At 54.5% G+C, this 21,873-nt stretch overlaps 1 protein-coding gene across 1 annotated transcript in view; it reads right to left on the minus strand.

Moving 5' to 3' along the window:
* UNC13B (unc-13 homolog B) overlaps positions 1 to 21,873 on the minus strand; it is a 167,232-nt gene that overhangs the window by 110,601 nt on the left and 34,758 nt on the right. The window contains exon 8 of the mRNA XM_081942076.1: positions 7,986 to 8,190. Coding sequence (XP_081798202.1) covers positions 7,986 to 8,190 — 205 coding nt within the window. The remainder of the gene's footprint in view (positions 1 to 7,985; positions 8,191 to 21,873) is intronic.

The raw sequence follows: 21,873 nt of genomic DNA on the forward strand, positions 1-21,873 counted from the left end.
GGAGGAGCAGCGAAGCCTCTCAGGCTAACAACAGAAAATCAGTCCAGGTGCAACGGCCGTCGGACGATCACAAATCAGTACCTAGAATGCCCGAATATACTTTAATAGTAGAGCACACTATTTATTACATTGAGCCTAAGACGAATAAACCATTTGTGCCCCACGTTCTCTCAAGCTCCTTATCAGGAGCAGCCAAAAGGGAAATCGAGGCAGGGCCCATTTCAGGAATTAAGGCCCCGACTTGAAAGGGTCGTTCATGTCGGACGACTTGGATCAGAAAGATGATGGTCAACTTGCCACGGACGGCTCACTCCAAGGCAATTCAGCAATTCCATTTAAGTATTTAAAACAGTTTAAAACTCGTTTCAATTTTTGTCCCTCCTTCAGGGGATCCTTCAATGATTCCATTCCACTATTTCTTCAAGTTCAGGGCAACGCTTGTCCTGCGGTTGAGTCCTCCAGTGGCGAGCTGTCATAGACTCCCTGGGACCCACCCACAGTGATCGTCCACTGCATTGTCCCCAAGACAGGACCCCACAGGGGCAGCGCTGTTCCACGGGCAGACTTTCCACAGAACAAGGAGGCCATGCAGCAGCAGGGAGCGCTCAGGACCTGCCACCATCCCGCCCCACCAAGCGCAGGCGGCATGCCACAGGACACACGACACGGAAGCTGCTGCTGTTGCGGCAGCATCACCCACCTATCCGACAACTCTAAGGAGTGCCGGCTTTCTAGGGACAGCTGGCGACTGGTCACTTGACTGGAATGTGATCCGGATTCCAGGTCGGTCCGGCCACTCCCAGTGGAGTCTATGCTGCCGTGTCTCCTTCAGAAGGGCAGCCGAGGTGGGGACAAGAAGCACAGAAAGCACACAGGAAGTTGAGAGAGCTCGGGGGCTGCACCACGGGGCAGGAATGTTAATTGTGGGGCAGGCCAACTGTGGAGGAGAGCCCTCAGGGCACGCCAGACCCCAAAGCCTGTCGGGGACCAGACCCATCTTGCAGCCTGGGGCTCTCGCTCTCTCCTTGCCCCCCGTGAGGGTCCCACCCAGAGGATACGCTGATCCTTTCGGACTTTCCACCCTTTGGAATGAACCTTCGCTCCCTTTGATGACTGTGGTTGCCCCACAGGATGTTTCCTCCAAAAGGCAGCTGGCCTTTCTTTTTCCTTTAAAGCGTTTTGCTTCGTATCCAAGAAGCTTCCTCCGTTCAGATTTAATGGTGGAGGATGGAAGGAGTTCTAGTCCTTGCAGTCCTCTGGTCCTTAGCTCTCTTCCTGAGAATCACTGAGGCCACTTGGGGGTTTATCTGTGCCCCGAGGGTCACCTGGATCAGAGTGCAAAAGGGGGGGGGGAGAGTGGAACTCTCCTGGAAGGGCTGAAAGGAGACGGCTGGTGTCCTCTACCTCTCTCATCAGATTTTGCCCTCTGACTCAGGTGACCCCAAGGGCACAGATGACGCCCCAAGTGGCCTCAACGGCTCTCCAAGAGGCAACGACCAAGCTCAGAGTGCTAAAGACCAGGTGATTGCAACGAATCTAAATCCTTCCATTCCCCACCAGTTGGTCAGAACTGAGGAAGCTTCTTGCACGAGAAGTGGAACATTTTCAAAGGGTGGGGGTGAACCCCAAGAAAGTCCAGTTGCCTTTTGAAAAAAGACCCTTGGTTTGCTCCTGCTCAAGCGCCAGACGGTCAGTTGGGGTTCACTCGGCTTCCCTTTGAGGCAGGGGGCCAAGCTTGGAAGGTGGGCTGCCCAGGGCCGGTCTTCCTAGAAATGTCAGTTGGTCTTACCTGAACTGCATGTCTCGAAGGTTGGCGTGGGAGGAGTCACATCTGGGTATTGTCACGGCCCATCTGCCCGGAGACTGAGGTAAATCTTGAGGCCACTCCCTCTGCTCCTCCTCTGACTCTCCAGATTAACCGATGCTCCAGTCAAGTCGAACCTGGAGGAAGGGAACAGGGCAATCCCCCCAACTCCCTCCCTAGTCCCTGACTGACCAGTAACTAACCAAACTCAGGCCCACCCTGCGCGGGGACGCACTACAGGCGGGAAGTGACTGCTCCCATGCTATCCTTCGAGACATGCAGTTCAGGTAAGACCAACTGACAGTCTCCGAAGTGGGGCGTGGGAGGAGTCACATCTGGGGCATAACAAAGCTAGGTGGTCCCTGGGAGGGGCCATAGGGCCTGAGTCCCCCTGAGGGTCAAACACTCACTGAAGAGCCCTCCTCCCAAAGGATGCTTCTACGGAGGCAAAGGCATCCAACCGGCAGTGTCTGATAAAGGGAGAGGGCGAAGCCTATGCTGCCGCCTTGCAAATGTCCTCGATGGGAGCCTGGGTGGCCCAGGCTGCAGAGGTGGCCGCACTCGTGGTGGAGTGTGCAGTGATGCCTTCGGGCACCGGGAGGCCTCGCACCTTGTAGGCCTTGGAGATGGCCAGCCTGATTCATCTGCTGATGGTGGCTGGGGAGACCTTCGCTCCCCTGGTCAAAGGATGGAAGGAAACGAAGAGAGCCTCCGACAGCCGTGCACTTCAGATAGATGTGCAGTGCCCTCCTGACGGTGCCAGGACCACTCTCTTCCTTTGGACAGAGAGGGACAGAAGTCCGGGAGAACTATCTCCTGAGCCCTATGAAAAGGGGAGTTAATCTTAAGCATGACGGCTGGGTCGAGCCTGAGCATGACCCTGTTATTGTGGAAGGTGCAGAGATCAACTCTAGCTGACAGGGCGTTGATCTCTGACACCCTCCTGGCAGAGGTGATGGCTACGAGGAACAGCACCTTAAGGGTTGGAAGCTGAAGGCTCATCTCCCTCAGGGGTTCGAATGGTGCTTCCATGAGTGCCTGGAGTACTGTGGGTAGGTTCCAAGAGGGGAAGCAGTGGATCACCGGGGGCTGGAGGTTAGCTGCTCCTCTGAGGAACCTCTTTATGATAGGATGTTGGGACAAAGGCTAGGTACCCTCCCCCCCAGGACTGTGGCAAGGGCTGAGTCCTGTCTTCTGAGGGTGCTGGGGGCCAGGCCTTTCTCCAGTCCCTCCTGGAGTAAATCCAGTACCTGTGGGACTGTAACCGATGCCGGTTCTACCTGTGCAGACTGGCACCGGGACGCAAAGGAGGCCCCGGTCGCATCGTAGATGCAAGTGATGGATCTCCTCCTGGAAGCCTCGATGGTCCTGATGACCTTGGAGGAATTTGGGCCTCCCTTAATTGCTCCCACTCAAGCGCCAGACGGTCAGTTGGAGCCAGTCTGGGTCTGGGTGCTCCAGACTCCCCTGGAGTAGGGTCACCTCCCCCCGAGGGATTTTCCAATAGGGAAAGGTTGACATCCCTATCAGGTCTGAAAACCAGGGACACTGGGCCAATAGGGAGCCACCAGGATGACCTCTACCCTCTCTAGCACTAGCTTCCTCAGCATCCTGGAAAGGAGGGGAAGGGGAGGGAAAGCGTAGAGAAGCCCTGATGGCCAACTGCAGTGCAGGGAGTCGATGTCCATCACTCCTTGTGTCGGCAACCGCGAGATGAACCTCAGAAGCTGGGCGTTCGACAGTGAGGTGAACAGATCCACTGTCGGCTGGCCGAATCTCTGGCAGATCCGCTTGAAGATGCTGGGGTGAAGTTGCCACTCTGCGTGGTCTACTGTCTCTCTGCTGAGCCAGTCCGCCTGATGATTCTCCACCCCAGAGATGTGTTCAGCTCAGATTGATAGAAGATTCCATTCCGCCCAGTTCCCCAATCTCACCACCTCGTCGCGAAGTACCACGGAGTGGTGCCCCCTTGCTTGTTCACGTGAGCCTTGGCCGCCATGTTGTCCGTCAGCACCAGGACGTGCTTTCCAGATACCATCGCCCTGAAGTGTCGGAGAGCTAGGTGGATTGCTCTGAGCTCCAGCCAGTTGATGTTCTTCCGAAGGTCCGTAGGTGTCCACTGTCCCTGGGCTAGCTGGGAATCCAGGTGTGCCCCCCAACCGAACAGGCTTGCATCTGTCGTTAGGACCAACCTGTCTGGCTCCCTGAATAGGGAGCCCTTGGCCAGAGCCAGGGACATCCACCAGCAGAGGGATAGGAGTACCTGGGGCGTCACGAGGACCTTGAATTCTGTGTCGTTTGTCCCATTTCTCTGGTGTGGAAGGAGGAACCACTGCAGTTCTCTGGCATGGAGCTGGGTCCAAGGCACTATCCCGATGCAGGAGACGAACTTGCCGAGAAGCCTGGAAAGAAGAGCTACGGGAACATATCGGTTCCTGCGAATCTCTAGAATCAATTGCACAATATTGTCCCTACGGTCCTGCGAGAGGAAACCTCACACTCCGAGCCAATGATGGTCCCCAGATGTTGGAGTCTGTTGGTAGGAACTAGGTGGCTTTTCTCAAGGTTGACCGAGAATCCCAGGGCCCTCAAGGTGCTGATTGTGAGACCCAGGTCCCCCCTGGCTTGGGCCGCCGAAGTGGCTAACACGAGAATGTCATCTAGGTAGCAATGTAACCGGACCGGAGTGGAATGGAGATGGCCCACCACCACAGCTAGAACCTTGGTGAAGGTCCTGGGAGCGGAGGCCAACCCGAAGGGAAGGGCCCTGTATTGATAATGAATGCCCCCATATGAAAACCTAAGGAACCTACGGTGGTCCGGGGCAATCATGATGTGCAGGTAAGCCTCAGTGAGTCAATGGAGGCTAGGAAGTCCACCTGCCAAGTCCCCTCCAGAATAGACCTGAGGGAGGCCATCTTGAATTTGTGGAAGATATGCCTGGAATTTAATAGCTTGAGGTCCAGGATGGCCCTTCACCCCCCTGAACTCTTAGGGACCACGAAGAGATTGGAATAAAATCCTGATTCCTTCTCCCCCTCCGGAACCAGCTCCACTGCTCTGATATCCAATAGATGCTGGATGGCTTTGCGCATGAGAGAGTGCTTGGCTGGGTTCTTGGGGGAAGGAAAAGACCCGGAATCTATTCGGGGGGTGGGAGCGAAAATCCAACCAAAATCCAAACCTGACTGTCTGGAGAACCCATGCATCCGTGGTGATGCGATCCCAGCAATCCGCAAGAAAGGTAAGGCGGCCGCCGATGAGGTGATTCGATCCCAAATCACTTGTTTCTGCGGAAAGGGCGGCAGCCGTGCCTCGAAAGGGACGCTTGTTAGGCTGTTGAAACCTGTATCTGTCCCTAGAGAACTATCTATCCCCCTGCCTGGAGAATCTGGGAGCAGAGTACCTCGACTGCTGGAAGCCCTGTTCAGGTGTTCGATAATTGGGTCTCCTGTGGTAGGGTGCCGAGCGGTGGTCAGATCGCTTGGACGTGGATGGGAAGACCTTTCACTTGTTCTTGTCCTCGATGAGGATGGGGTCCAGAGGTGGACCGAATAGCTTGTCTCCCGTGTATTCCATGCCTACCAAATGCCATTTTTCCTGGAACTCAGCCGGCCAGTTCCGCAGCCACAGCAAGTGTCTGGATGCCGCTGAAGAGGACAAAGCCCTGGAAGAATCCTTACCGCATCCAGGGTGGCGTCCTCCGAGAACTGGGTGGCCTCCATCAACTTCGTAATGTCCTGCAGGAGCCTTATGTCTGACGCCGGAGTTCTGTCCCGGAGTTGTTCCAGCCATAGCAGGGTGGTCCTGTTGAAGAAAGAGGCTGCTGCGGCAGCCCTGATCGCGCACAATAAAGTTAAGTTTGAATTTCCCCTGGAACATCCTGTGCATGACCAGCTCCGCCTTTCTATCTTCCGCCTTCAGGCAGTTGGAGATGTCTCCCGTCACCAGAGGAGTCTGGGTAAGCTAGCTGTTCTGCGGCTGAATGGGTCTCCTCGAGCTCCTGAGGAGTGGGATGGTGAAAGAGGGGGGGATAAGGGACTATCCCCCATGGCGAGCCACGTGGGGAGGCCGGAGAGCCTGGAGGATCCTCCATGGGGGAAGCGACCCTGCCTGGAGAACGGGATCTGGCTGGGGAAGGACTGATGATATCCCTGGTTCTCCTGCTTGCTGCCCTGGTCATCCTAACTTCCCTCCTAGAGTCCTCCCTCCATGAAGACTTGGAGGTACACTTCCTCGCCGTGGGTCTGCCCCTCTCTGCTGGGTTGGTCCCCCGGAAGGATCCCTCACCCGGGTCTGCACTCCCTAGGGGACCGGAGCTCACCGGTCCTCCGCTCCTCAAGTTGTCCGCCATCGCGTCTCTACTCACAGTTAGCCGATCCACCTCCTCTCTCTCTCCGCTGGAACCGGTCAGTAGGCTGCCTGGAAGATTCGGCGCTCCTTCGAATCTCCGCTCCTCAGCCTTGTCGCCGATCCATGCCTCGAGTTACGACTGGCCCACAGCCAGATACTGTGGCCCTCCCCGGATTATCAGCGGAGTACGGGCCCAATCCTCCTACTGTGTGCTGGCGGTGGTCGCAAGCGCTTGCAGCCTCTGAAACCAGAGGCCAGTTCCTTTGCTCCGCGCGTACACCCTGAATTCAAAGATGGCAACCGCCGACCACATGGTCCGAGCACCTGAGCCGACTCCGCCTGAGTCGCTCTCCTCCTTCTTGGGTCTTGCGATCCCCACGCTGAATACGGGATCGTCTGCAGCCACGCTCTGAGGCACGTGGCCTGGGGCTCCCTCCCGCTGCCGCCGATCTGCGGCTCAGGAGCCTCTCAGTAGCGCTATCCGCTTACTGTGCACAGGCTGATTACAGGGCGCACGAGAGGAGGTTAAGCTAGACAATCTCAAGTAAGCTAAAGTGAGAAGAAAAAAGGTAAAGTCTCGTACCAAAGGAGAGCCAGCTAAATTAGCTCCTTCTGGGCCGAAGACTGAGGTTAATCTGGAGAGTCAGAGGAGGAGCAGAGGGAGTGGCCTCAAGATTTACCTCAGTCTCTGGGCAGATGGGCCGTGATAATACCCAGAGGTGACTCCTCCCACGGCCCACTTCCGAGACTCCAAGAGGCCATTATTCAGCTCAAGGCACTCAAAGGCAGCCTCCGTCCTCCATCCGCAGAGGGTGGTCGGGAGAATGAAACGTGGCCCCAGAGTCCTTGTGAAATGCCCAAGTTATGGAGGCTGCAAAGGAAGCTTCTGGCATTCCGACATTTTTTGCAAAGCGGATTCCACACAAGACAAATTCTGCGCTCCTCAAACCGACTGGTTGCAAATATAGGCTAAGCATGAACATTATTTCCTCCCTCTCCCTCACTGGACGCTTGCATGTGGCTGAAATGGGATCTGTCCTAGCAAAATCCATGTCTCCTCTTCTTCCTCACCCTCCCAGCCCCCAAGCGCCAGGGATTATGACTGGGCTCCCCTTCTGCAAGAGGAGGAGGAGGAGGAGGAGGAGGAGCGAAGCTGTCTGTTGTGTAAGTTCACAAAGGAGAAGACACCCCAACCTGAGTTTGCTGACACCACTTGTGGGGCGCTCAGGAGGCCTGCGCAGGGGGGGGGGGGAGGGGGAGAAAGCTTTTGGCTCCAAGAATGGCCTTAGTGTCCGGTCATCACCCAGCAAAATGTCCTCCTCCTGCCAGATCACTTTACCCAGGATACAGGTAGTCCTCGACTTACGACCACAATTGAGCCCCAAATTTAAATTGCTAGGTGACAAATTTGCTGTGCGTTTTGCCCCATTTGGACTTCCCTTGCCACAGTTGTTAAGTGAATCACTGCAGTTGTTAAATTAGTAACACCGTTGTTAAGTGAATCTGGCTTCCCCACTGACTTTGCTTGTCAGGAGATTACAAAAGGGGAATTATGTGACTTTGGGATACTGTGACCGTCGTAAATATGAACCAGTTGCCAAGTATCTGAATTTTGATTATGTCACTGCGGAGATGCTGCAACAGTTGTTAAGTGTGAAAAATGGTTGTAAGTCATTTTATTCAGTGCCATTGCCACTTGAACGGTCACTAAGCGAAGTGTTGTACGTCGAGGCCCCCCTGTATTAGGGAAGCGAATCCCTGCCCTGAGACAGAGGTGCCCCCGGGGAGAGCTGGTGGGGTGGGCAGCCCAGCCTCCAAGAGCACCCACCTCATGCCAGTCTGCTCGTCCGAGGCGTACCCACGGAGGGGCTCCATGCAGACCCCCTGCTGCTGCAGACGGGAAGCCCCCCGGAACTGGTGGGCCGAAGCGTTGGGCTGGGAGGTGGTGCAGTAGGCAGGGGGGAGGCTGGTGCTGGTCTCACTGCGGTAGTCGCTGTCCCGGTCCTCCACGGCGCTCTCGTGGCCTTCGGAAGCTGCGAGACACGAGATGCTGCGTTACGGCAGGGCCTTCCTTGGGTTCAGCTCAATTGGGGGGGGGCAGGGACACACGCGCACACACATCAACCAGTGAAGCATAAAGCCCCTCCCTCGTCTGAGAAGAGGAAGGGGCTCTGGGGGCCTTCCCTGGGCTGCAGGATTTCCTGCCAGTTTCACCCCTCGATTATCTGGGGAAGGCGAAGCTCTCTTCTGAGCGAAAAGTGGGGTACGGCAGAGGGGCTGCTGGGAGAAGCCAGTGGCAGTGCAGGGCCTTTGCCTAGCTCCCTTCCTCTCTGGGGGTTTTCAGCCCCCTTGTGCCACTGCTGGCCCTCAGCTCTTGGAGTCAGGATGGCCCACCCACCCCAGCCCAGGGCAGCTCTGGCCAGGGAAGCAGGGGTGGAGAGGCTCTGCCTGCAGTCCACAGCAGTTCAGTTCTGAGATCTCCTGGGAGGGGGGGTTGCCAAACAGGGACCCTCCAGGCAGCCCCACTGCTGGGAAGGGGGGGAGGAGGAGACCAGAGAAAACCCCAAATGACCCCAGCCCCTCCTCTTAGCAAGCAGGGAATGGCTAGGGGAGACTTGGCCCCCACCCCTCCATCTTGCTTGCTGGGGCCCAGCCCCAGCCCCTCCTCTCTGCCCCCTTGGCCTCAAGCAGCCTAAAACCATGTTTGGGTAGAAGTTCTCCTTGAGTCACAGGCGGAGGAGAGGAGCGGGATTCCTGGCACTTCCTCCGTCTCCCTTGACTGATTTAATTCCACGCTTTGTGGCCTCCCGAGGGAAGAGAGGCGTCCCGATACACACGGAATTCAAAGGCAGGCGGGAGGCGGCCAACTTCAAAGGCTCCCGCAAAGTAATTCGATTGTCCACACTGCGGAGGGGAGCAGCCGGGGAACGGAGCGCTTTTCATGAGCTCCCCACCCCGGAGGGGCCAATTTCGCTGCCTGGAAATCTCCAGCTTGACACAAAGGGAATTATTTCTTATACATGAAGGCAGCTCCTTCCAGCAAGAATATCATTACTGAATGAATATTTTTACGGGCCCTGCATCTCTCCCCGTTCCCCCAAATGTAAACTCTTCAAATGTGTCGTGAAGGAGGAGCCCAAGTGGATCCCAAATTGAGATCACACACACACACGTCACACGCAGCGTTTCTTTTACCAGGCGGACGGAGAGTGAGACTCCCAGAGAAGGTCCCACCACTTTGGGGAGGGCCACTAAAGAGCCATCTAGTCCAGCCTCTGCTCTGGGTTGGAATCTCCCTTGATGAGGGCTGTCCCTCTAGCCCAGGGGGCCCCAAACTTGGCAACTTTAAGACTTGTGGACTTCAACTCCCAGAATTCCCCAGTAAGCTATGCTTCTTAGCTATGCTAGCTAGGGGATTCTGGGAGTTGAAGTCATTAAAGGGCCATCGTTCTCCACCCCAGACTAAACGTTCCAGTTCCTTCACTCTCCCTTCAAAGGAGTAGGACTTCCAGCAGCTTTACTATTTATTTAGTCGAATCATTTGTACAGCTGCCACCTCCTGCCCTTCTCGGAAGCCTCGGTCTGAATCTCGCAGTCGGGGTCCGAAAGCCGCAGACACAATAGGCAAAGAAAAGCTTGACCAAGCTCTTATTTTTTCTATGATTTGGAAATCGAGTCTTACTTTGACCAAGAATTGGGGTGAATTCCTAATACATTTTTCCCCATCTCCTATCAACAATCTTGGTATTCCCCTCTCTCGATCTGCTGTTTGTTTTCCCTAAGTGAAATGCTTTGTGCATTTCTGTTAAAATTTCATGTTGCCCTTTTCAGTTCATTTCTCTATTCACTCAAGATCATTTAGAGACTCACCTAAGAGTTCAGACTGTGGAAAGAGGGCAGAGAAGGGCAACAAAGAGGCTTAGGGGACTGGAGGATAAAACGTATGAAGAACGGTTGCAGGAACTGCGTATGTCTAATTTAATGAAAATAAGGGCTTGGGGCGACATGAGAGCAGTCTTCCACTATCTCGGGGGCTGCCCAAAAAAAGAGGGAGTCTAGCTATCCTCCAAGGCACCTGAGGGCAGAACAAGAAGCAATGGGTGGAAACTAACCAAGGAGAGAAGCAACCTGGAACTAAGGAGAAACTTCCTATCAGTGAGGACAATTAACCAGTGGAACTACTTGCCTCCAGAAGATGTGGGTGCCCCAACACCGGATGTTTTTAAGAAGATGTTGGATGACCATTTGTCTGAAGTGGCGTAGGGTTTCCTGCCAGAGCAGGGAGTTGGACTAGAAGACCTCCAAGGTCCCTTCCATCTCTGCTATTCTCTTCTGTTGTATTTTAGTTGCAGGGGATAGGCAAACCCACTAGAATCTGGTAAGCATTCCCTTTGCCCGTCCAAGCCATTAATAAAAATATTGAAAAAAGAGGCCTGTGGACTGAACCTTGTGGCACCCTAGGCGAGTCTGATGAAAACTGTGGATAAGCACCGGATGTTGATAATTATTATTTTCACGCCGGCTCAGCTATGATCTCTTAACCATCCTAAGCTTCCTCAGTTCATCAGGGTACTTGATCAGGTTCTTCAATGCAATCAAGATGAATTACATCCACAGCATACATTCAATCTAAAAAGGAAGCTACCTGATTAAAAAAAAAGTAGTCTAAATTAGTCTAGCAACACCTGTTCTTCACAAATCCATGCTGGCTTCTGATTAATTAATTTCTCAAGGCGGTTCTAGTCTGATCTCTTTATTACCAGTTCCAGAAATGTTCTTTGGGGTTGAACTCAAATTGGTTGTCCTGGAGAGTCTCCTTCCCCCTCTTTTTAAGGACATTTTTCTGTCTCTTCCTTAGTTCTTCACGGTTTCCTTTTTTTTATTCTTATGATTTTTCACCAAATTCGGCATATTCTGAGCTTTAGCTTTCTATACTTCTGCGCTGTGCCCCCGTTTCCATCTCCCGGGTGTCCCCCCCTCCCCCCCCCAGCGCTTTTCCAAACCTTTTTGTGAAGTCTTATTAGCTGCTTCTTCTGCCTACAATTCCCCCCCTGCCCCCCGGAACTGTTTTTTCAATGTCATCTTATTTTAGGAACTCCTACTCATCTTGTGGCCTGTTTTTAATTTGTTTTTCCTACTGTAGAATAATTGCTCTTTTTTAAAAAAAAACAAAACATTTTTTTCTGAAATTCTGTTCCTGTAAAATCAATAATTCTAGCATTAACAGAATAACAGAAGGGACCTTGGAGGTCTTCCAGTCCAACCTCCTACTTGAGCAGGAGGCCGGATAGCACTTCAGACAAAGGGCTGCCCAATCCCTTCTTAGAAACCGCCAGGGATGGAAACCCCCCCCCCCCAACTTCTGGAGAGAAGCCGTTCCACCAATTAACTGTTGCCATGGTCAGGAAATTCCTCCTTAGTTCTCTCGTTGATAAGTTTCCATCCATTGCTTCTTCTCCAGCCTTCAGGTACCATGGAGATCTGTTTCTTGAGGTATGAAACGGAAGAGGAACAAGTTAAAGATTGCATGGTAAAATGGGCAAATAACTTTGGTTACGAGATACCGATGGACCAATGGGAGGAGAAGTGGAGAAAAGGACTGAAATTCACACAGGGTTATGATTTAAGGGAGGAGTTTGATAAAATGATGTATTGTTGTCTTATGATCCCAGAGAAATCATCTAAGATGCATACAGGGAAATCTGGAGGACCCAAAAGGATATTTTACCTACCATGCATGGCAGACTTATGAAAAGAAGAGAAAAAAGAGGAGGAGGAAACAAATACATATGAAGGTGCAAAGAATTTTGAACACTGAGATGAAACCAGAGCTTTCTTTCTTACTGAGATTTATGGACGGCCAGTAAGGGAAGACTTAGGGAACTGCAGCCAAAACTATTACATGCCCAAAGATGGAGAACCATCAGAGCAGCCACAGCGGAGGAAAAGTCTGCCAAGAGGGCTGATTGGCACAAGTGAGCTGCTGGTTGGTCAGGGATAAAACAGGAAGCGCTTGCCCACCATTGGAAACCTTTCATGGACTTTTTTGCTGAAAAGTGAAATGATAATTTCTGCATTCAGTGGTTGAAAAAGGATTGAAGGGATTATTGCAATGTTAAGGAAAGCGAAAGGATAGTGAATGAGTTTGTAATTGCTGTGAAGGACAGAAGTCGCTTCTTTAATTATTTTTTTCTTCCTCTCTTTCTCTTTCCTTGTTTTCTGCACTTTTTCCTTTTCTCTAAATATTTCTGCATTTGTTTTTTATTTATCTAAAAACTCTTAATAAAAAACACAAACCAATAGCAACATATTGCTCCATGTGTCAGTGGCTGCAATCGGGAGAGCCACCTACAAACAGAAAGAGCTGACTGGCTCACAGGAGACCCCCAAGGACCCCACCCTAACCCTTCCTCCTCCTCCTCCTCCTCCTCCTCCTCCTCCTCCTCTTCCTCCTGGCGTTTTCATTCCTCCTAAACTGGTGAGGTGAAGCAGCTGCCCCACTGCCCAGAAACTCTACCATTCTCAAGACACTGGGACACTTTCAATCAAGCCGGAGTCACTTTTGAAGTCTTCCTTCTAGTGTCTTTTGGCATCTTGCCATGCAATTGTTGCTGTTCCTCCCCACCCCTGTATCAGCCCCCCCCATCCCCACCCCAGGGTAAATCTGAGGAATGGCAGAGGGCCAGGGGGAGGTGGAAATGGGTGGCGCTCCCCCTGGCAAGATGGCCAGCCACCCATGCACCAGTGCCAGCAAGGGGGCTTCTTACTCTGAACTTGGAAGGAGAGAAGGAGGGAGGGAGGGAGGGAGGGAGGGGAGAGAGGGAGCGGGAGCTGCAACTGAGGCAGGAAAAACCTTCCGTGCTCAGAGTCCAAATTACCACCTGAATGTGGGCAGTTTCCCATTCCCACAGCTTTGTGAGCATTGGGCTCAGGGCAACGTGGGCTCAATCCCACCCAGACCCGAGTGCCAAGGGACCTGTTGGCAGCAGGCAAGGAACGGCCCCGTAGGCCCCTCATTCTCCCTCGGGTGAGCGCAGGGGTGTGTGTGTGTGTCAGAGGAATCAATTGGTGGGGCAGGGGGTCCGTCTCAGAGGGGCAGAGTGTTTTAGTCCCTGCCAAGCAAAGCGGTGCTTCGGCTGGCCATCTGAACGGGTGCCTCTCTCGCCAGAATGGGCTCAGGTCAACGGGCCAGAGAGAAAGGGGCAGAAGGAGGGGCAGAGATCTTCACTGACAAGGGAGTAACAGCTGAGCAATGGGGCTCTGCTGAGCACGGGCAAGGGGAGCAGGAGAGCGGCTGAACCTGCAAATGCCCCTCCGGTTCCTCCCAGATGGAAAAGAGCCACCTGGAGGCTCAGGGACTTGAACGGAACAGAGACCAAATCAGCCTCAAACCAAGGAACCGAGGACTTTGGCACCTGGGTCAGCGGCAGGGCCTGTTTGGCATTGGAACTGGCTTCCTGGGGCAAGGAGCAGCAAAGGCTTCTTTGCTGGCGTGTGGATGTGTGGCTGGCCTTGGGGGACGAGGGGAAGAGCCCCTCCTGCCTCTGCGTTCATCTGGTGGCAGGAAACGGCCCTTGCAGTCACCCAGGACTCTGGTATGGCAGCCTTACAATAAAGCCCATTTAGCTCTTCCCCTCGTCTCTGCTGCCTGCTTCACCCGGACGGGAGACTTCCATTTCCAGGCCCAGAGAGACCCAGGAAGGTCAGAGGGAGAGGCAGCAGCGGCTCCTCCTCTGCCCTTCCTTGGGTGTCCTGGCCCCAGTGCCAAATGAACAAAGCCCAGATAAGGACTGCTGGTCAGCTCCGGTCCCTCTTCCCCTGGGGCAGGGATCAGCCGGGGGGAGGGAAGGAGGGAGGGGAGGGAGGGGGCCATTACATACTCTGATCTGCCCAGCTGAAATAGCTCCAGGTGCCTGCAGGCAACACAGGGAAGCAAAAACAAAAATGGAAAAAGGTACAGAAAAAGAAAAATCAGAAGGGCAAATATCAGCACTGGATGAAAGTAAAAGAAACGCTTTCAATGCCACGTTTAATGGCGAGGCTATTTTCAGCAGCAACCGATAGCCAGCAGTAACGGTCAGATGCCAGCCTCACCCTCTGACTGCTCCCCTGGTCCTCACTCGCTCAGCAGGAGGGCACAAGGGGTGGGCATGGGCCCTGGGTCAGGGCAGCCCCTGGGCCATTTCTGGGCTCTGGCTTGGCAGCCAGTGAGGACCTCACCAGCCAGGAAGGTGGAGTTTTGACATGGCCAATCGCAGTGAGCCCCTCCCTCTCCTGGCCCGGCTTCTCTTTCCTCTTCAAAGAGAAGGGTGGTCCCAGAGGGTGCTGGCCCCCTCCCTCCCCTTCTCCTCAGCCCCACAGCTCCTGAGAACTGCCTCGGGGCTGCAGCATCTCCTTCAAAAGTCGCTCCGGAAATAAACCTGATCTGGCTTCAGATCTAATCCCCCCCCCCCCCCGCATCCCATCTGGTGGCAGAGCTTGGCAAAGGGAGGCCCCAGACCCTTAATGGAGGGAGGGTCACGTCCAAGCATCAAGGGGGCAACTGTGACTCCTTTCTAAATGATTTCAGGCCGAGGAAATGGGGTGGAGGGCGGAGGGGTGTGTGTCTTCTTCTGCTTTAGGGTCCCTTCCCAGACGCCCCTGCAGCCAACCTCTGTCCAGGGCAGGCGCCCCAATCAAAGTGGAGGGGCAGGAAATGCACCACGTCAGTTCAAAGCCCCCTTGGATGGCTGGGGATGTCATCAGCTGAGAGAGACCCCTCCCGTGGATACCGCAGCCAGGCTGACCCTTGCAACGCTTGCCCCCCCCCCCCCCGGTGCTTCCATGGTGGCAGCAGCAAGTCCACGCCTGCTTTTCCTCCCCCCTCCCCCAATCCTTCCTCTTTTCTGGAGTTCCCTTTGCTGCTTTCCCCAAGAGGAGCTTCCAGCTCACAAAACTTGCATAATGAGCTTTTTGAACATTTCAAAGAAATGAGCAGTGAGACCGGAGCATGCCAAGGACAGCCAGGACAAAGGAGAACAGGCCGAGGGTCTACCCAAATCCCCCCACCTGCTGGCTGAGACTAGCCACCGGGGGTGTGGGTGTCTTAACACCACAGATTCAGCAGACAGGAGGAGCGACTGAGCAGGCCTCCTCAGCTCATCCAGGAAAGAGAAACCGGGGTCTCGTGGAAGGAGCTCCTGGTTAAGCGTTGAGGGTCTCTGTGCCAGATAAGGAAAGGCAGGGCTGGGAGAGGCGGCCTCCACACGGCCAGTCAAAATGCTGACAATGGGAAAGACGCAGGATGCCGCTTCCTCAGCTGAAAGGCGGGATGACCCCAAGAGATGGATGTGGGGAAGCCTTGGATACGAAGATGGCCGAGGCGATGTGGTCAAACTCTTAAACATCGACCGACCGACCGTAGGCTGCGGCTGCTGCCAAGAGAGCCAACAGAGTCCCAGGCTGCGTGAGCAGAGGGATTGCATCAAGATCAACACACACAGTGTGGTTGCAGGAACTGGGCATGTCTAGTTGAATGAAAAGAAGGACCAGGGGAGACCTGAGAGCAGCCTTCCAATATCTCAGAGGCTGCCCCAGAGAAGAGGGGGGGACACAATCTATTCTCCAAAGGCCCTGAAGGCAGGACAAGAAGCAACGGATGGAAACTAATCAAGGAGAGAAACAACCTTGAAATTTCCTGAGGATTTTAAGGTTATGCAGAAATAAATAATCACTGCTCCGCTATTATTTGTTTGTTTGGTTGGTTTCTTTCTTGCTATCTGGCAAACAGGGTTGTCTGCATTTGTTTGTTTAAAATACACTGCAGAAAGAAAAAGAAAGACAAAGTGAGTACGGCTTGAACTGGGGCAGGTTTGTTATTAACTCCCCTCCTCACAGCGGTTCCCTTGCAAGGAAGGAGGCGAGGATGCATTGGGAAGAGAAGACGCCTTGTCAGCCTAACAATGGTGGGTTTCTTTTAAGAATAGCGACGCCGGAAAGAAAGCAGTGCCACTGAAAGCCCCCCGTGGCTTGTTTCGTCTGAGCGGCATGACCCCCCCCCCCCCATCTTCAGAGGATGCCAAGCTGGGCAGGAGGAGCCCTCAACCGCTGGCCCCATTTGAAGGGTCGCCTGTCATTCATTTCCATCCATGGGAAGGAACCCGGAGACTGAAGACTTGCATCTTTACGGGCCGAGCCAGGCCGTCAACCCAAGGTCCTCTTCCTCAGGACCCACCGGAAAGCGAGTGGGGAGCTCTGTGGACTGACCAGGCCGTCCCAGGGTGCTGGACCAGAACCTGGGGCACCTGTGATGGGGCAGAGAGGGAAGCGCTGGTGTGTTACTTTCTTTGAAGGACTTTACTCTCCCCTGAACCGGAGCCAATTCTGACCTCCACCCCTTTGTGTTGATGGGAACTCCCGGATAGAAACAACTCCATGCATGGAATGGAAGCCGCTTCTTTAGCTACGGCAGGCGGGAGGAGGGGCAGCCGGGCTCCCTCCAAGCAGTCTGCAGCTAAGAGGCCGCCAAGCCCAGATGGGCCCTTTGAGTCTCTTCATTGCAAATGGAGACAGGCGGCCCGTCTTCGGAGAAAGAGAAGGCTCCAAGCAGAACCCAATGGGCCCCGTCCCCCCACAACCGACCTAGTCGAGGGACCCCCAACTGCTCTTTCACCCCCCACCCACCCACCCACCCTTCTTCTCCTTCAGGGAGAGCCAGGTTGTGCGATCAGCGACTGGGCCCAGGATCGAGAAAGGGCTCCAGGTGAGCCACATCGCATTCAGACTGCAAAGGTTGCCCCAGAGGCCTTCATCTCTCGGGAACCATCCTCCTTATCCAGCTGGAAGCCACAATTAAGTCCAGCCACACAGCGACTCCCCTTTCTGGGCAGCAGCTTTGACCTTCCTGAAGGCATCTCCCGACCCGTCTCCTCTTCCCTGCCAACACAGCAGCCCATTAATCCCCACCTGCCAGGCACCTCCTGTCCTCTCCCACAACAGGAGCTGCTAAGATGGAAGGAGGCAACCATCCCCAGAAAAGGTCCAGGCCCCTGACTCTGGCCTCAGGAGCAGAACCGGCCCCCTTACTTCCCCCCTCCGGCACCCACAGCAACAGGACCACAGAGTGGGAAGGGACCTCGGAGGTCCTCTGGCCCAACCCACGGCTCAAGCAGGAAGCCCTGGGCCAGGGAGGGTCAAGCTGGTGCCGAAACGGGAGGACGTGGACTCATCTGGGCCGCAACCCGGAAGAGGAGCTGCCCAGGGCGCATGCGTCTGCCCAAAAATGAACTCCCAGTGTCTGGTGCGCACATGCACGCTGGCTAGTCAGTCTTCTGGGTTTCATGCGTGGCGATCAGCTGGCCGGCCGCGTTCTCACGCAGGAAAAGGGAAGACCAGCTGCTCCAGTTTCCGGCACTGCCGGACACACAGAGGCCAGCTGACCATCACGCGCAAATGTGCGCTAGAAACCCAGAGGAGGAGCGGGCAACGCCACATGTGCCAGGTGACATGGCTCCACGTGCCACTTTGGACACGGTGGCGTAGGTTCCCCATCACGGTCCTATAGCATCTCAGACAAATGGTGGTCCAATCTCACCTAGAAAACCTCCTTATTTGTTCTCAAGTCAGGGAATTTCTCCTTCGTTTTAGGTTGCTTCTCTCCTTCCTTGGTTTGCCCCCGTTGCTTCTTCTCCCGCCCTGAGGTGGAGCCCCTCCTCTCCTTTGGGGCAGCCTCTCAAAGGCTGGAAGGCTGCTCTCCTGCCTCCCCGGGGCCTTTTCTTCCCTAGACCAGCCAGGCCCTCTTTCCAGAGCCTCTACATCTCTTTTACATCGTGGCAACCACGATGCAGGATCCCACGGGTGGCCTTCCCAGGGCCTTATTATAAAGTGGTATATTAACCCTCCACGTGATCTTGATTCTCTCCCTCTGTTGATGCAGCCTAGGATGGCATTGGCTTTTTTTGGCAGCTGCCGCACACGGCTGGCTCCTATTTCAATGGTTGCCCACTAGGACTCCAAGATCCCCATCGCACTTGCTGCTATGGAGCCAGGTACGCTACAGGTGTGCAAGAGAAAGAAACGGGCTCTGACTTCCTACAGGTAAAGTGCTGGAGGTTGGAGCAAGGCCAATGTTTCCCTGCCCTGAAAGAGGGGAAAGGAAGGTCCAGGGAAGGAACTGAAGTTCCATCAGTCGGACAGTCGGAGACTTGAGAAAACATCTGGAGCAGAACCCGGAAACATCTGGAAAAGAATGAAGCCATTAACTGAAGTCAACTTGGCAAGAAGAAGCACTCTGACTCCAGGGGTTTCTTAATAGATTGATGGAATGCCCTAGAAGGGATGGGTCTTAATTTCAGCAAAGCATTTGATTGACTGCCTCAGGGCAGCCTAATTAGCAAGCCAGGCAAACGTGGGCTGGATGGCCTCACAATTAAGTGGCCGCTACATGGCCGGAATGGAGGCGGCTCTCCCGGATGGCTCCCCTCATCCGAAGGGAAATCTCAAGTGGATCACCACTAGATCTGCCCCGGGTCCTCTTCTCTTGAAGGATTAGCGATTTGAAGAGATGGATTCAGTCACATTAGTAGACAACAGAAAGAGGGAGGACTAACTGACCTTGTGGAAGACCAGGGAAGCTCAAAATGATCTGAATAGGTGAGAGAGGTAGGATAGAAGTAATAAAATGAGATTTAACAGGAAAATCCAAAGTGCTTCACTTAGCAATCAAAGCGCCGATGTGCAGAGAGAGAAATGAGAATGTCTTGCAAAAACCTGGAATGAATTATAAAACAGATATAGGTAGTCCTCACTTAGCGACTGTCACATATAGTAACTGTTTGCAATTAGAATGGTAATAAAAAAAGGATCTTTGCAACCAAGCCTGGCATGTATGACTTTCTCAGTCTGCAAAGCAAAGAAAGAGCTGAAGCTGAATCATAAGCACAACCCGGTTTCACTTAAAGACCACTTTGGGTAACAATGAGGTGGCCGGGCTCGATTATGGCTGCTAAATGAGGATGAGCTGTGTTAGCGCAGCCAGTTATCATCAAAGCAGGAAAATTCTCCGTGTTATTGCCGACCATCGTTCCACTTCATTCTGCCTGGAACGGAGCCGGCCTCAAGCCCTCCGCTCCCCAATGCGGCCCCTTTTCAGAAGAGCCTGGAGAGGGGGGCAAGGCAGGCGATGCCCGGCTGCAGGATGCCCGGAGGGGCTCATTTGGGGCCGCCTCCTGCAGAGCCCCTTGAGATCTCCTACTGGTGGCATCTCCAAGCACCAGGTGGGGGGTGGGGGGATTCTGCTCCAGAAGCAAGCGCAGCGCTCCCTACGCCCGACTGCGCTATGGAGGCTGCACGGAGGCCTTTGAGGCCGTCCCAGGTCCAGCTCCCCCTTCTGGAGCGACTCTTGCTGGGGGCTCCGGAGCTTCTGCTGAGCCAAGGCAAAGGGTCTTCCTGCTGCCTTGCGAAGGAGTGATTGGAGAAGACAGCCCTTCGTGAGAAGGATGACCCTCACCCCCATCCCCTCCCGACCCCCGTGGGTCCTAGCAGAAGCCGGGGAATGAGGAGGAAACCCCAGGGAGGCTCCCTGGCTTCAGTGGCAGAGGGAGGCCTTCCAAGACGGAGCCCACAGGCAGATCTGCTCAAGCCAAGGGTCAAAGGGGACGTCCGCCAGCTCAGCCGCTCCCCAGGCTGATGACGGGGGCAGCAATCGGAGCCCCCAACCCCAGAACGGCTTTGACGGGAGAAGGGAAGGCAGGTGTGTGTGTGTGTGTGCACTGCTCCATGGGAGGTGAGAAACAGAGCCAGAAAGGGGGAAGAGGGAGCCAAGGTGCCCTCCCAGGGGCTGGCCTTCTCCTACAAGGATCCCCCTTCCCTACAGCCCCAGAGGAGAATAACAGAATTACAGAGCTGGAAGGGACCCTGGAGGTCTTCTAGTCCAGCTCCATTCCAGGCAAGTGGCTGCCCAGCCTCTTCTGGAAAGCCTCCAGGGATGGAGCTCCAGGCAAGCAGGTTCCACAGATTAACTGACCTCCCTGTCAGGAAGTTTCTCCTCAGTTCCAGGTTGCTTCTCTCCTTGGTTAGTTTCCACCCGTGGCTTCCTCTCGTGTCCTTGAATGCTGTGGGGGATAGGCTGACCCCCCTCCTCCTCTTCTTCTTTGGGGCAGCCCCTGAGATATTGGACGGCTGCTATCCTGTAATCCCTGCCCCCTCCACGGGTATCAACATAGGGTCTCTGGTGGGAGGGGCCCCACTGCTTAAGAGCTTTCAGGACCCTTCCCAAAGCCCTGCTGGCCTGCCTTTCACTTCCTCCCTTCTCCCTCCCCCCTTGAAAGCCTCGGCTGAGCCTTGGCCCTGCTGACCCCCTTCCCCATCCCCCCAAGCCACTTCCTGCTACTCTGCTTTCCTTCCCTGCATCTCTTTCCTTTTCTAAAACCTGCCCTTTTTCTTCCTTGCACTTCGGAAATCAGTGGCTCCCCCCCCCAAAAAAAATTTCTTTCGTTTGGCCTTTCATTGTTTCTCAGAAGTTGTGGGAGCTTCATCACTGGAGGCTTTCAAGAAGAGATTGGACTGCTATCGGTCAGAAAAGATGTAGGGCCTCCTGCCTGGGCAGGGGGTTGGACTAGGTGACCTACGAGGTCCCTTCCATTAATTTATTAATCTGCTGTTCCCCACCTGATGTTCCCAGCACCTGAGTGTCTGCCTCCAACGTCCTTCAGCATTTCCAACATCACTTCAGAAACCCATTCTCTCTCTCCCCCCCCTCTCTCTTACACATACACCCCCCCCCTTACTTAGGCCCATTGTGCAGCCCATCGGCAGCTGCCCTGGAGAAGCAAGGGAGGGCTTCAATGTTTTAATTAAGGTTTTCACCAGCGTCCTTGGCTGTCTATCGCTAAGGAGAGTTGCCCCCTCCCCTTATTCCACAGACAGGGGGCTTCTGTTCGGCCTGCAGAGGAGCTTGGCCATTCCTCCTCTGTCTTCCAGGATGGACCCCTCAGCCGGGAAGTCCTTCCGTCCCTCCCTCCCCACACCGGGTCCCTATCCTTTCAAGGCCGGGGGGGGGGGGGATTTGGAGGAGCCTCTTGGAGGGAAAGTGGTTAAGCTTCTGGATCATTGGCCGGCCCCTCCCCCCTGGCGGTAATTAAAAATCCCCAATTGAAAGAGACCCTAATTGGCTTAGTGGATAAGTGACCTTAGTGGAAAGAGCCGGCTAAATGCCCCAGGCTCCGGCCGTCCAGCCAGGAGGACAGAGGGGAAGAGTCCACGTCCCTTGGCTTCCTCTCTTGCGGGGCCATTTTCCTTGCTGGCCAAAGCCTGGCTCTGTGTGGCCGGCCGGCCCAGCAGGAGCAGCAGGAGCCCCCCCCTGCCCCCCCCCGGGTCTCAGAAGCCTCTTCCTTCATGGCTGCGAGTGGCTCCCCCCATCCCCTGGCAAGCTCTAGGGTGGAGATGGAAAGCCCACGGCCCACGTGGACCCTGCCCATCCCAGCACCAAGATGGCGAGTTTTCAATGTTGCAAAGTTGGGGTATTTGCTTCCAAGGAAGGACGAAAAGGGAGGTGGGAGACCCTAGAGAGGGAAAGCAGCCCACCCCCACCTTCAAACACCACCACCACCCCTTTGTTAGGGTGAATGTCAGGATGCAATTCCAGGCTATTTTCTTTGGGAGCAGCTGCTCTCCCTAAATCCTCCCCAAGAGAAGGCCAGACCCCCCACTCCATCTCCAGCAGATCAATACAGGAAATT

The sequence above is a fragment of the Natrix helvetica genome (assembly GCF_964273705.1).
Source record: "Natrix helvetica genome assembly, chromosome: 2".
NCBI lineage: Eukaryota > Metazoa > Chordata > Lepidosauria > Squamata > Natricidae > Natrix > Natrix helvetica.